Below are 15,355 nucleotides of genomic sequence, written 5' to 3' on the forward strand. Positions count from 1 at the left end.
TCTCAGAGGAGCCACTAAAAGAATGTAAAATGACACGAGAAGAAACGTTGAGAAGATGAAAAGATTCATTGCTCTCATGTTTCTTCGTCATTGAAGGGAGACTCGACAGTCCGGCGGAACAAGTACTCCCGGCAGCGAGAGAGAAGGCAAAACTTGAAACAATGGTCGGCCGTTAGTGCAGAACGAAGGCAAGGGATTCGATTTTTACGTTTTTACAGAGAAATTGATATTTAATAATTTTCGTGTAATTTTTTCGCTGGGCCCACTTATTCAGTTTCTCTGTTTGCTAGGTTTTTTTTTACACGTGGCTTGAGAGTAGCGAACCTCACAGTACTAAAGAGGCCTCAAGTTAGGAGCCATTGCCATTATTGTTACTTTCGATTTGGATTCTCGGAATGCCGACGCGACACTCCAAGCATCAACAGTGATCAGGTCAAGCACAAGCAATTAGCATTCGCCAAGGCTTCAAGGCCCAGCGGATGCATCTGTTCTTCTTCTTCAAATTCAGGCCGAAATCTTGCAGAGATTTCAGAGGCCTTTCTGTTTCTTTTTTACTGCCGTGAACGGGAGGCTGGATGGTTCAGGCGTCGTCTCGTTTCAACGCGTAGACGTCCGAGGATTGACAAATCAGTTTTCAGAAATTATTCCTAGGTGTAGTGACTTTGAGACGAGGTAAAGATTTTCCCGCTGATTCTGCGCTTTCTTCTTCAACTAGTAACAGCATTTCTTTCGCCTGTGCTTCGTGAATTCGATACTTACGAGGTGATTGCTTCGTCGAGACGAGAGAAATTTCTGTTTTTTTTTTTTTCTCATGGTTTTGAACTTGCTGTTCGAGTATTGGATGCGAGAGCACGTGGCGGAATAACCTCGGTTTAGTGGGCCCAGGTATATAGAAAGGAATAACGATGCGAATCAATCAATCAATCGACCTGTCTTTCTCTCTGTCCACGCTATCTTAAAATAAAGTTTTGCAGCTTTTGCTTCGGTAACCTAAGTTCGAGATCGAGGCATAGTTTCTTCACTCATTGCAAACCTCGGCATCGGTTTACATCGCTCTTAATCGTGGATTTCGTCGCGCGTAATCGTTTCCGTTTCCGAACGGGGGAGCCGTGGTCGGAGGTGACCTCTTTCTCTTACTTCAATGACTTGTGTTGGAGCAGGAAAGGATGGCTGCAGTTAACAGCTGGCATCGCCGTTGGTGCTGCTGACCTGAAATCAGCAATCCAGTCCTGTCCTGTCCTGTCCTGATCTTAACTTGCCAGTTAGGAATAACTTCGTATTATGTTTGCATAAGAATTTCGTAATATTTCTGTGCAATCGCTAGAATCGAGTATCTGGCTTTTCTTGTGAGGAAACAGTCTGTTGACTCTACTCAGGGTTTTCGGTTTTAGGTGGACTCATTCTAATCAACTGAGTACAACGGTTCAGAGTTCAGACCGCTAAAGTTTTGCTTCAAGGGGTTCTCAGGTTCATGAACTAGGTTATGGCCTCCTGCTACATCTTCCGAACAATTGAACTCAACCGTTTTTTTCTTCGCATCCTTTTTTTTTTTTCCTAACAGTATGCTGACGCAGGTAATCTGATGCCCGGAAACTTAAGCTACGGCTGAATATTAAAAAGTCAACTTTTTTTTAGCTGATGGAAACTCTATGTGCACCTCATACGAAGATTCTTGGCTTCGAAAAGGTCCCAGACGTCTGAGCTCGTACTGTCATTTCTCTCCTTATTACTAGTTTTGTGTTTAATGAGCGATAAATAGTTTGAAAGCCCGCGGCTTTTAATTTCTGTCTTTGATAAGGAAATGGCAAACTGGAAGCTAGATTCAGGATTCCTGCTATTTTGGACTATTTAGTTTCCTGTAAAAAGTGTAAGAGGCTAGGTTGTGGTACCAAATCTGAGGGCCTACCAACACGATTAAAGAAATTGGTGACCCCATTGATCTTTCTTGGGATGCAAATTTTTTTACATTAAATGAAGAGAAGATTGAATGGCATAGGCTGAGCAAGTGCAGGCTGGTGATTTCACTCACTGGCCGAAGTAGTTATCTAAATGTTTGTCATATTGCATGTGTGAATTGATGATTAGTAGACGAGATTGGACACAAACAAGTGATACCTCAGTGTATCAATCTGATAGGGCAATTGATATTAACCAGATTATCACACTTCTCTTTTGTACTTACATCTAACCTAATTGCTTGTCGAACTGAAGTTCGTTACTAGAGACTTATCTCTTGTATTTACATGTGCATCTAATTACCTTGTGAAGAATAAATAAAATGAATCTCTGTTTGTCTATGGACCTCAATAGAGTAGGTTGATGGGATGATTTTGATAGCAACCTGACTGATTACCCAGCTTCAGTGCTTTGCTGCCTGCAGTGGCTGTTCCTAATTGGAAACTGAAATGAGCTGAAATTGTTCAAATTGGGGGTTCTTAAATGGTCTTCTCAGGTAATGGTAAGTTGAGTCAAGGTGTTGCCATCCCAAATTGGTATCTCATTTTGTGTGTGGCTCCATGCTTATCTAAACGAACTGCATTTTATGCCCTAGTTAACTAATGTGCTTCTGTTATTGTATCCATAAAAAATGCTCTTTTTAATATATGTTTCACTGTGAAAAAAACGAAATTTTATAAATAAATAATTTTTTTAGTATTATTATTTCTAAAATATATTGTGTTGAATTATCCATGACAAAAACAGTAGATCTTCTGAGAATAAAATCTAGGCAGGAGATTGTTGAGGATAATCTTGAATGAGCATCTGAACTTTTAAACAGAATGATCATTTACCTAAATATCCTTTTGCCTTTTTTGGTGCACTTACCCAGAAAGCTTCCTCTCACACTCTCTCCCTGACGCTAATAAAGCGCTGACATTAGATGTCTGGCAATATTTTGGTGGGGTTCCATAACTTAAATGCTTCAGTAGAAGTGGAGCACTGAGCTGCTCCAAGCTCCTGCATTTAGAACACCTACCTAATTAAGAAACTGAAGATGTATCCCGGTATGCTTTTTTTTTTTCAAGATTTAAGTTTTTATCATACAGTATATTCCCCCCAGATAGATATTTTGAGCATTCAATAATGTTAAAGCTTGGTGAGTCTATTTCTTTGTGCTTTCCTAGTACCCTTTCATTTATTTTATTTTTTTCAGACTAGAACTTCTGGTCTCAATTGCACACAACAAGTAACTGTTCAAGATTCAGGTCCTGCACATAGAATCCCATTTCCTAGATTCTATCATTTAAACTTTGTTGGTAACTGTAGAAGAGACGTAAGCCTCTTTGCTTGTGGTGCACTCGTCTGGATCAGTCGGCATCAAACACAAGCTCATTGTTTCTCAAGTTGTGTTTATTGCTTGTGTTTGAGATATAATGTGGGCCTTATATCTCTCTTTCTTCTTGTCCATTTGGTTCCAACATATTCATTTGTGCAAAAAACAAATCTAGTGACCATTTTGAGAAGGAAACAGCCATGTGAAGCCTTTGAAATACATATTATTTGGCTTCATTGGTTTTCTCTGTGTATCACTTTTGCTGAATACTGCTCTCTTGGAATTCCTTTCTGGACATGTTATTGCTGTGAAAGTCAATTCTTTATTTGCCCACACAGCTTTCAGGCACTTTAGTGTAAAGGAACAAACAAAGCACATCTGACCTGTACAAAATAGTTCTAGATTGGTTTCTTTTGAACTAAATGTTGCTAAAAGGTTGGGTCTTTTGATGTTTCTTTTGTTTTTTTTCCCATTTTTCTGGAAGTGTTCCTTTTAAGTTTCTTGATCTCTCTTTTGTTCAATTTTTTTAATAAATCTTATAATATTTTAATATTTCTTACAGGTTATCTGGGTGACTTTTGAGTTGGTCTTTTGAATTCTTTGCGGAGGTGAGCACCTTCCCCAAGTGTGTTACTTTAATTTGCTTCTGATATTTCTCACTAAAAAATTGTATTATCTAAATGTCCTCATGAAAAACATTAACCATTTGTGCATTCCCCATTCCCTTCTCTCCACCTACCTTTAACCACCACAAATGGAAACTGAGAAAAAAGTAGCCACCTATTAAAGCTGTGTGTAAGTTGTTCTTAATACAGGGGAGCCAAGTGCAAGTTATCCTGGGAATATATTGCTTTTATTCCTGTAAAGGTGAGGTGGTGATCAGATCCTGTTGGATCTAGGCAGCCTCTGCTATTAATGAATATTTTCCTTTTTAATTTTGAAGGTACTGGCAGTTTTACTGCTTTTTCCTTGAAGATTATTATGTGCTTAGTTGTAATATAATCCTATACTGTTGTGCTTGTAGGTGTCCTTGTTCTTCTTTTACTGTCTGCTTTTAAAGTTTGAGCAAGGTGCTGTAGATATGCAAAGGGATAATGGCACCAGTGTTCCCTCTACTCCTACTGGTCGCATACGGTACCGTAAGCGCTCAAGCGAGGTTAGCTTCTCAAACATCTCTGAAGGTGTTGCTTGAGTGTGTAATAAAATGATTGTTCCAAAAAAAGAAAAAACCAAAATTTGGTCAGTCCAGCAGGCTGAAGTAGATAGAAACTTGTACTTCTGAATAATATGCTACAAACAAAAAGATGGAATTTTAGGGAAAGCTGGCATACTAGATTGAGGAGAAAAGATAATATTTTCCAGAATCGCCACTACTGAGCATATCGATTTCTGGAGAAAACTTTTTGAAGTCAAACATGAATGGATTTGGAAAGGTGAAAAACTCTTGATGTAAATGGCTGTTTTTAATAGATGATCATACCAGAGGGATCTGAAATATTAATCTTCGTGGTTCAAATTTGAAGCGTTGTCCATTAAAAAAGAGATTTTTTTCCAAATTAAAAACTAATTTTTTTATCTAAATGTAAAGCATTCAAAATTATTTACCAACTGACATTCAAAGCCAACTCATCTAGTCAAGGTGACACATAAGCAACATGTTGGCAAGAAAAGCCTGCGTGTCACTAATTTTCTTTTTCAGGTAGGAAAAAGGAGGCAGCATTGCCATGCTGCCACCAAAACAACTTTAGTAGTGGCATAGGAATGCAACCACCAAAATAACTTTGTTTCTAACTCCCATTAAAAAAAGTGCAAAAACAATAAGGAGTAGAGTGGTGGCATATGCTGGTACTAAAATGACTTCAGTAAAGAGTCTTTAATTTTCATTAAGACAGCATTAAGATGCTGCCATTATTGTTATAGAAGCAGCATTTCTTCTTTTCTACTTAAAAAAAATAGCTACATGCTGTTTTTTGCCAGCATGCTGCTTATGTGTTGCATAATCAGATGAGTTGGTATGGAATGTGCCATTTCGATAAATAATTATGGATATTTTGTATTTAAATAAATATTTTTTAGATTTTTAATTTGAAAAAAAGTTCTAAAAAAAAATATTAGGCTTTTTAGGGTTCAGGTTCTTATTTGCTATTGCAAGATCCTTGTGTTTATTAAATGTCTTTTTGTGGCATGTACCTCATGCCTGGATGCAGATGCCAATGTCATTTCTAGTTTCTTGGGATCTCATTAATAAATGGTGAATCTTAAGTTCAAACAGCACATCTTTCTTTAGGCTCATCGTTAAAAGGTCTAAAATTGTCTCATTTGCAAGTTTGTTCTACCCAATGTTCTCCTGAAAATTGTATTTTAATTTTTTCTGTCTCTGTAATCATTATTTACACTTCGAGGTTCAAGAAAATTAATATTTATTGCCTTACTTTCTATCAATGTCAGGCTGTACCCGATGCAAATAAAGCAAGTGCAAATCCTTTACTTGTCAATGATCAAGACAAATACAAGTCAATGAGAGTGCGAGCATTGTCCACTGCATGGATGATTGCAGGATTTGCATTTACCATCTATATGGGTCACCTATATATTTGGGCCATCATTGTTGTGATCCAAATCTTTATGGCAAAGGAGCTGTTCACCTTAGTCAGAAGAGCTCATGAAAGTAGGCATCTCCCAGGGTTCAGGCTTTTAAATTGGTATGAGCATGGTCAAAGCTTGCATTTTTCTTTTCTTTTTCCTCTTCTCCTGTGGAGGTATTAGGTCTTGGTGCTTTTAGGAGACCTGTGACTTTTTTTGTTGATAGAAAAGTCTACTATTGTGGGTGGTAGTAAATTTGTATTTTTTAATTTACCATTGTTTTCTTGTTACATAACTTGTTTTTCTTTCTTCTTTATGTTTTTAATCTTTTATTTTTATTAATGGTGCCATTCAAAAAAGAATAGTGTGTTTGTGGCGAGGAGTATGGTTGGATACCATGTAATGGCCTTTTTACTTTCTCAGGCATTTTTTCTTCACCGCAATGCTGTTCACTTATGGGCGCTTTTTAAGTAGACAGCTTGTTAACACTGTGACTTCAGATAAATTTCTGTATCAGCTTGTGAGCATCCTTATCAAATATCAGATGTTTATTTGTTACTTCTTATACATTGCAGGTTTGTATTCTAATTCCTAATTTAATGTCACTCCTTTTAGTTTCACAAATTTATTGTTTGCTTTCTGCAAGGGATAGACTTGATACTCCTTATACCATGTACAATTTAACAAGTTAGCTTAATTGTTAGTGGATGTTTCAGCACTCATGATTTATTTGTTTCAAAACCAAAACCTTTTAGTTCGTTATTACTGAAGTTCAACACTTAACTTCCTTTAGCTGATGTGTTTGATGTGTCCATTTTGTATGTTTTGCGATGCTGATGAGACATTTGGTTTCTGGGGTGCAGGATTTGTATGGTTTATTCTCACATTAAAGAAGAAAATGTACAAGTATCAATTTAGCCAGTACGCATGGACCCATATGATTCTTTTGGTGGTGTTTGTACAATCATCTTTCACTGTGGCAAATATCTTTGAAGGCATATTCTGGTAACCTAGCCTCTCTCATGAGTTCATTGAATTATCTTTATTTATTGAGAATACTTCTTTGAAACCAAAGGCATGTGTTTGCTTTTCTTTTTAATTTTTCTTTTTTTAAGATTTGATGATAGGATTTTATTTAAGTTGGAAGAGAGACAGTGGGCCAATTTTCGGCTAATACTTTGTTGCCATGTCAAGTCATTTCGTTCTATGGGTGCACTGAGCTACACCTTTGGGTATATCAATCAGGTCATGTATGTAGTAGTATGATGCCTGTGGTATTCATGTCATGGGGCAAGGACTAAGATTCTGTGCTGCTATTGATTTTCGTCTGGGAAATTTGAAATTCTGCTTTGCTTCTAGGGTTAAGCCTGGCTCATTTGTCTGCTTTTCTCCACGTGAAGGTGAATTAACCACTTAAAAAAGAGAGAAGAGGAATACAAGAGATGGAATTGAAGTTCAGGAGAATGACAAAGAAGAGCTCAGAATAAAAGTAATAAACGCTAGAGAGGGGGTAAGCTCTGAAACCAATTTGTTCTGAGGAAGTTGAAGCTCATAAAAATGACAAAGTACTAGCTCAGAATGAATAAAAAAAATGCTAGAAGGGGTGGGTTCTGGCATCAGTATGTTTCTGAGAGTTAACATGATAGTCATATCTCAGGGCCTCATACTTTAGACACAGCTAGCAAAAAGGAGAGATGGCAATAGATGTAGGAAGAGTAGGTTGTAAAAGAGAAGAGGACAGAAAGGAAGAGGTGAAGAGGAGAAGAAGTAGCATGTGAGCTTGTGAAAGATGCTAAGGAGGGATTTTGAGTGATTCCACCAACTTGACCATATGCCCTTTACTCAAACATAACTAAACAGGAGCAACTTAATGAAACTTGAATGAGTTGAATCAGTTAACTTAGTTCTCTCCTACAATTCAAGCTACTAAGGTTGGCAAATATGGGCTTACTGTCAACTCCAAGAATCCCTGACCATTAAAGGAGTTTGTCAAAATATTTACTTCATGAGACATGTGCTCTCCGCTTAGTGTTGCTAATTTTAAATTCTTGCATGTGAACATTCTGTCATGTATTTGTGTATTACTTGCTCACTGGAGCTCAATTTGCAATGCAGGTTCCTTTTGCCAGCATCACTTATTGTTATCAATGACATTGCTGCCTATATTTTTGGCTTTTTCTTTGGTAGAACACCGCTGATCAAATTATCTCCTAAAAAAACATGGGAAGGTTTTATTGGAGCGTCTGTGACCACAATGATTTCTGCTTTCATGGTAAGTAAGACTCTACAATTGTTTGGACACTCAATAGTCTTTTAAAGATTCTTTTATTGCATGAAGTTGTTGGTCCTCCAAAAGGATAAGAGCACGTCTGGTTTACCACTTTTGAAGTTTAATTAGATAATGACTGAGCATTTGCTCTTCTCAGTGAGCCATTACAGTCTCATTACCTGATTATTTATGCTTTTCTTATTTTCCTATTTTGATCCCCATGGCCTAATTGAGTGTGTGGTAAGCCAATTCATGGAGCATCCACCCAAGGTACACTTAGAGGCTGCATAGAGAATATTAAGGTATTGAAAAGGTTCACCTGGAAAGGGGTTGTTCTTTAAACTTCATGGTCATTTAAAGATAGAATTTTTTCAGATGTAGATTATGTTGGCTCTAAACTTGATAGAAAATCCGCTATTGGTTATTGTGTGTTTTTAAGAGGAAATTTAGTAAGTTGGAAGGCCCTTCCCATTTGTCAAGTTGAATAAATGAATGTAGCCTCAACCAGAGAGATCAACCTGCGCATTTTCACGGGCTATCGATGCAAGAAGCAAAATGTGGTGGCCCATTCTAGTGCAAAAATTGAGTATAGAGTTATTTCTCATACTGTAAGTGAATTGATGTAGGTGAAATCAGTTCTTCAAGAGTTAAACCTGCATGTTACTGAACCTATGACCATGTATTGTGATAACTAGGCAGTTATTTTTATTGCAGGCAATCCAGTTTACAATGAAAGGATCAAACACATAGAAGTTAACTGCCACTTTATTCGAGGAAAGAAGTTGTTACCCGCTATGTTCAGTCTAGTGTTCAAGTTGATGTTATGTTTACTAAAGCATTGAGTAAACGTGAATTTGGGGCATTTTGTAACAAGTTGGGGCTTCTAGATATTTATGCTCCAACTTAAGGAGGAGTATTAAAATGTAGTATAAGGGGCAGCTTGGTCATGTCACATGGTCTTTATATTTCTTTGAGGGTACTATCATGTTCAGAATATTTAGATGTGTCTATGGTCCAGTTTTTGAGTTGTTTAGAGGTGTAGAAGGGTAGGAGTTAAGTGTAAGAGGGGTTGAATTCAGAACCCCGACGAGAGCTTCTCTCATGCTCTCTTTCAGCACTCTTTTTTCCTCTTTTCTGTTTCTCTGTTCTCTCAATCTTCTATTTCTTATTTGTTGACATAGAATCATATAAAGACACAGAAAAATGTGCCTACAAACTATTTTTTCACATTATCAAATTTGTACTCCATTTTTCCTCCATGTTTCAATGTTTTGAATCTCCTCTCACAGGCACTTATAAGATGTCTATTCTGATGGAAGTCAGGTTTAGGTATTGCTCAAGTTCCAGAAAATTCACTTCCAACAGACTGGCAAAAATAGATTCTGGCTGTTTTATAGTTTCATTCACCATTTCATAATTGAAAATATTTAAAAAAATATAGTTTCATTCATGGGGCATTTTTTTACTAGGTATTTCAACTGACGTTTTCTAAAACATGAATAGTTATCTTTTCAGTAACCACCTAAAGAGTATAATGTTTACTGAAAGTAAGGGTTGAAGAGAATAAAGGAAAGAAAAAAAGAGGTTTTCTGTTTTGCGTATGGTTTATGGATGCTGAGATGTCAATAGGCTGCTTTGGAGAAGGTTATGGTGCTATGCTTTGTGGGAAGATTTATGGAATACTGCTATTTTCTGCCAAGAAAGGTAGAACTGAAGGAGGTTGACAAGGATCAAGCTTGCAGTGCCTGTTACACAACATTGAACAAAATGGAGGAAAGTCATGCTGATGTGAAATCTGTGACCAAATGAAGCATAACTGTCTGTGTTTTTTAGTTTCTTTGAAACATGATCACACATGCACACTTCCACCCTTTCCCGTGAAACTTGGACCTAATACCTCATACTATAAGCCCTGCCATGTGGCCATTGAGCCAAAGACCAACCCATTATCTGCATATTATTGATAAAAAATAGATAATGTCTATGTTCAAGGAAAAAAAGAAGATGTTGTGTCGTCATTTTGTGAATATCACAAGGTGTTAGTGGTTTGATCGCTTCAGCAGTCATGTTCTGATTTGGGGTGATAAAAGATTATCTTTTGATTCAACATGTACTGGATTCAACTGGCTTGCAACAGGGCCAAAATATCAACTCCTTTTTTAACATCGATTGGTTAGTCATTGTGCATCAGCCAGTAGTTTGTTCTAAATGTGAATGTGTGGCTGCTGCCATTTTTGTGTGGTTGGCTCTGTGGTAGACGTGATAGTTGCTGCTATTAGATTATCTCTGCAATAGATGATCCTTTCCAGGCTGTAAATTTTTTACTTTTTCCCTTTGTTTTTAGGTGCTTATGAGTATCTAGTTTGTTGATGGCTTGTAATGTTTTAATTCTGCAGATTGCGAATGTTTTAGGCCAATATCCATGGCTAACATGTCCTAGAAAGGTAACTAGTAAGAACTTATGTTAATCTTTATCAGTGTAATACTTGCTTTCCAGATATAAAATTTTCTGAAATTCTACTTGTGGATGATACATACAGGACTTATCGACTGGGTGGTTGCAGTGTGATCCCGGTCCAATGTTTAAACCAAAGTATCATTCTATAGCAGATTGGGTACCTCAATGGGTAAGAGATAATTATGTTTCTTTACATAATAAATAATCAAAAAAGTTATCTGTAAATAATTTGACCTTTTAAACTATTAAAAAAGGGGTTTTCATTACATGTCTACATCTTCAATATGATCAAGTACTTGTGAGATGTTATTTTATTTATTTTTGTCAACTATCATTACCTAATACTTGTTGTTAAGGAATAGTCCCGCATGGATTAGTGAGTACAAAGATTTTGAGTTTATTAGTTGGAGAAAGAGGCTTCCTAAGGTGGCTAGTCATTTTGGGATGGGCCTTGGACCCAACTTAACATCGTATCAGAGCAGGTACTCATATGTGGGCCTGCACCTAAATTATCTACTTCAGCCACAAAAAAGGGCCTACACCTAAAACTATCCACTTGTAGAGCCACAAAAAGAGGGCCTACACCTAAACTGCCTACTCCTAAATTATCCACTTGTAGAGCCACAAAAAGAGGGTCTACACGTGAGGGGGAGTGTTAAGGAATAGTCCCACATGGATTAGTGAGTACAAAGATCTTGAGTTTATTAGTTGAGAAAAGAGGCTTCCTAAGGTGGCTAGTCATTTTGGGATGGGCCTTGGACCCGACTTTTTGAGAGGGCGTTGCGCTATTCGAAGTCGCGACCTGACGCTCCTGGTTGTAAAGAGAATACCATCAGACCACATGGCCTTAGGTGCCTTAGACCCAACTTAACACTTGTTAATTCCAAAAAAGATATAGGAGAGTTCAACTAAGGACAAGCAAACTATTCTTGGTATTAATTGTAATATTATGATATGGCAAAATCCTCTATTAAGGCTGTAAGCTGCATTCTCTGTGGCCTATGTGAATTTATAGAAAAAGCTAAGTCGATCCACCTTTTAACTTCAGACGCTGGTAATTTTGTGGTCCTAGGTAAAATTGATGGACATTGAAATCCCATTATTCATTCTGAAAGCTTGTGAAGCATTACAAGCAGTTTGAAACTTATAGAGCTTAGGTTAATTGATTTTTCTTCTCATGTTAATTTACAGAAAAGTTGATGTGTAAATGATGTTTATAGAATATTCTGCACACACTAGCGGTCCTGATATTTGGAAGGGGAAGCAACCTTTTCTTAAAAACTGTTTAGATCATTTTTAATAGTGTTCTAGCCAGTAGAGTATAAGTTGTCACTTTTTCCACCCATTTCCTTTCTTCTTGAGAGCTTTGATGTCCCTTATATGCATTGCGGTTCAAAATCACAAAAGGTAAATGTTTAAGACATTTGGATGTGGTTGAATCAACTAACCACTAGCTGATTCACTCAGCCAACGACGGACCTTGTAGTGGCTTCCTGTTGGACCTCATGGGGAAATTAGAGGGGTAGAATTGTTGAAAGAAATTACAGGTAGCTTACTAATGGAAGTCTTCTGCTGCTCAGACACTAGAAATTTGGACTTCCCTGGGTTGTTTGTTTGTTGCTTCTTAACAAGAACAATTGCTTCTTAAGGAAAAAGCAAGTTGGTTAAGCCACTAAGATAATGACAACGTCATCTCCACATGTGGTTCATGCAGTTTTTCAAATGCACTCTCACTGAAAGTTGATCACTCACAGTGTTAGTGCTTGTGAAGTAGAGTGATAGTTGCTCCTGGCAGTGGTCAATTTGATGTCCTTGTTGTCACACTTGTAGGTCATACCTAGGTCAAAATCTTCGCTACACGGTTGATGCTCTTTTACCTAGTGAATGCTCGTTATTTCAGCTGCAGCAGATTGACGGGTAATTTTGCCAAGGCCAATTCTTGGATTGAACACATTCAAGTCATTTAAGTAGTGGTCTGGCTGCAAGTAAGCCTCATCAACAAACACTCTAATTATGTACTCTTTTGGTTTTTATAAGTTAACAAATATCTAGAAGCAGTACAGTAAACCCGTATACATAGAAGGTCACCCACTTATTTGATATGAGATTTTGTATGTCATAGCTGCTTGCTGTTCTGTGAGATAGGAGCCTATGTCTAGATGTGTGTACAGTTAAGTTGATCCTTTTCAATCTTGTGCAGATTGTAATTATGTCCATGACTGACTGACAGTTCCTCCCTTCTTGTCCTTAATAAAAAAACTGGAAAAAAAAAACTTACAACTTTTTAATGATTTTTTATTTATAGTGGGCTTGATATTTGCATCGATTATTCGGATCAGTTATAATTATTATGTTCATGTTGATTTACAGTTCCCTTGGAAAGAGGTTTCAGTATTGCCTGTACAGTGGCATGCCTTAGCGCTTGGTCTATTTGCATCAATTATCGCACCATTTGGAGGTTTTTTTGCAAGTGGTTTCAAAAGGGCCTTTAAAATTAAGGTTTGCTATCTTTAAATTGTTGAGTCCTTGAAGAAAAGGTACATATTGATACGAGTGATGGTATACTATTTTCATTTTGTACAGGATTTTGGTGACAGTATACCTGGACATGGTGGAATTACGGATAGGATGGATTGCCAGGTGAATCAGAAAGCATTTTTACATGAAAGTTTGATTAAAATAGGCAGTAATTGGTTCGAAACTAATAGTTGTTCAGTGCAACTGGCCTGCTTCCAAAATGTTACCAGAACACCATTTTTTTTTATTTTTTTTTTGTTTGGCCATCCTTGTGCATGAATCTTGGATGCTCTAAATTGATATGTTTGAAGGATGTGGCGATATTTTATATCATATGTTCTAACGTTGTTACTTTTTTTTGTAGATGGTGATGGCAGTGTTTTCTTACATCTATCATCAGTCATTCATTGTGTCTCAAAGCTACTCGGTTGATATGATTTTGGAGGTAATAAATGATTCTTTTGTTCTTCTACAAGGACTTGGCCTTCTTGTGGAGCTAATGCAAAAACTGCACCTGTTATTTACAAATTCTCTATTCTTTCAGCACATACATGTTAAACTTAAAGTCATTCATCAAAGCTGGTTTTACAAAATAAGGAAAACAAAAAAAATTGATTACAGTACTGCTCATCTCCATAAGAATCATAATTTTAAACAACCACTGAATAAAAAGAAAAAAAGGATAGAAAAAAGAGTAAGTGTCTACAATGACCTTATACGTGCTTGTTGACTACATTCAAGGTCTGTCCTAATTCTAGCACTTGAAACTTACCAGCAAACTTTTGGTTAGGTTCTTGTACAGATGTTGAGGAACCTATCTTTGGAAGAGCGAAAACTGTTCATCAAGAAGTTTGAGCAAGTATTTGAAGAAATGTTATTAGAAGCACCATGAGCGAGGTATAACCATGGTTTCGAATACTGTTTCATGTAACATATTTGAGTTTCGTTTTATATGCCCTCTGCTTCATGAAAACCGAGGCTTCCCTTGCATCGATTATGTCTGCATTGCCACATGATTCTAAGATTTAGCTGGGTGAGGGGGAATCTCACCCAAGTGCTGTAACCATGTTATGTGTAATGGTTATAGAAGATGACAGAGGCTGGTCTGAGGTCTCGGGGACTAGCCTGGTTTGTCTGGATGTAGCGCTGCTTCAAACGTCTAGATTATTAAAAGCTACGCACTGATACTGGTCATGGGAGGCCTTCAATGTTTTCATGTATTTGTTTCCGCCTTAAGATTGTTATCCCCATCGATTAACTTGTGATATCCATAGTGGATGTGATTGATCCAAGACTTGATACCCTCAAAGTTGCAGACTATGGTGCTTTGGTAGAAAAATATTTTTTTCATTTTATCTCCGCCCACAGTATATATGATCCTTAATGTGCTTCTAATAACTAAAATAAGATAAATTAGAACAAGTTATCCCCAGATCATTGAAAGTAGTAAGAATTGATCATTGAAGATGCAAAACGGAGAGGCTTCCATTTGTTCATCTGAACCAAAGAAAAAGAAAAGAAAAAGAAAAGAAAAAAGAAAATGAGGGAGATGAGGAAGAGGCTCATATATAAAATGGGCTTTCAATTTACAACATTCCACTTCATTGAATGTGACATGGATGGAGGTAGCACTACCCACCAAGGGGACTGCTCACTTTTTCTTTTCTTTCCCCCCTCTCTCTCTCTCTCTCTCTCTCTCTCTCTCTCTCTCTCTAATAGCCATGTGAAGAAGCAAAAAGAACTTTGAGGATAGAAGAAGAAGAAAAAAAAGTGGAATGGGACGGCTCAGTTGTATTATGACACTTCTTTTTGAGAGCTGACATTTCCTTCATTTTTCAGCTTCTCTAAGGGCCTCCTCTTCGCATTTCACATAACTTGATGAACAATTTATCTCATTCATAAAAAAATGTAGCTTAATCAGATTGATCTTTCTAGAAATAATATTAATGGGTTATTATTTTGTTATGAAGTTCCACTAATTTGAATTTATGATCTCTCATTAGTAAATAATCTTACTAATTAGAGATTTCGATGGGGTTTTAACTGTAGTTCGAGTCTCGTATCTCAAGCTAAAATTTGGTCAAATAAAAAAGAAAATCAAGCCTCTGAACTCTTCCCTTGTTGTTCTCTGAATTTCCTATAAAGCCTTATCCAAACAAGGAGGTGGCTATATAAACCAAAAGGCGTATTTTAGAGTAGGAGACTATTGTAAAAAGGAAAAGATAAAGTGAAAGCCCGACCAAATAATCGTAGC

At 37.0% G+C, this 15,355-nt stretch overlaps 1 protein-coding gene across 15 annotated transcripts; it reads left to right on the forward strand.

Moving 5' to 3' along the window:
- The first annotated feature begins 354 nt into the window (after positions 1 to 354).
- Positions 355 to 14,456, forward strand: LOC137962433 (phosphatidate cytidylyltransferase 1-like). Of its 15 annotated transcripts, none has more exons than XM_068809292.1 (16): positions 355 to 672; positions 1,392 to 1,480; positions 1,575 to 1,705; positions 2,364 to 2,458; positions 3,837 to 3,882; positions 4,299 to 4,430; positions 5,723 to 5,976; positions 6,281 to 6,432; positions 6,721 to 6,862; positions 7,973 to 8,129; positions 10,523 to 10,570; positions 10,667 to 10,753; positions 12,955 to 13,083; positions 13,168 to 13,224; positions 13,466 to 13,546; positions 13,892 to 14,456. In XM_068809292.1, the coding sequence occupies exons 6-16, from the start codon at positions 4,356 to 4,358 to the stop codon at positions 13,991 to 13,993; spliced, it is 1,284 nt and encodes a 427-aa protein (XP_068665393.1). In that variant the 5' UTR covers positions 355 to 672; positions 1,392 to 1,480; positions 1,575 to 1,705; positions 2,364 to 2,458; positions 3,837 to 3,882; positions 4,299 to 4,355; the 3' UTR covers positions 13,994 to 14,456. The 15 variants fall into 15 exon arrangements, with proteins under 15 accessions (XP_068665393.1, XP_068665399.1, XP_068665400.1 ...); XM_068809288.1 differs by lacking the exon at positions 355 to 672 and adding an exon at positions 877 to 1,119 and having other exon boundaries at positions 2,311 to 2,458; XM_068809286.1 differs by lacking the exon at positions 355 to 672 and adding an exon at positions 877 to 1,119.
- Positions 14,457 to 15,355: the final 899 nt, after the last annotated feature.

This window comes from Aristolochia californica, unplaced genomic scaffold (genome assembly GCF_029961685.1).
Source record: "Aristolochia californica isolate CCGP_79_NKW_82.1479 unplaced genomic scaffold, dmAriCali1.0.hap1 SCAF_4, whole genome shotgun sequence".
Lineage (NCBI taxonomy): Eukaryota > Viridiplantae > Streptophyta > Magnoliopsida > Piperales > Aristolochiaceae > Aristolochia > Aristolochia californica.

What these genes read in the sequence shown, in the direction of transcription:
- LOC137962433 (XM_068809292.1), top strand. Translation starts at nt 4,356, where the DNA reads ATGCAAAGGGATAATGGCACCAGTGTTCCCTCTACTCCTACTGGTCGC. An exon ending in AAAGGGCCTTTAAAATTAAG is followed by an intron (nt 13,084 to 13,167) that starts GTTTGCTATCTT and finishes CATTTTGTACAG; the next exon opens with GATTTTGGTGACAGTATACC. An exon ending in CGGATAGGATGGATTGCCAG is followed by an intron (nt 13,225 to 13,465) that starts GTGAATCAGAAA and finishes TTTTTTTTGTAG; the next exon opens with ATGGTGATGGCAGTGTTTTC.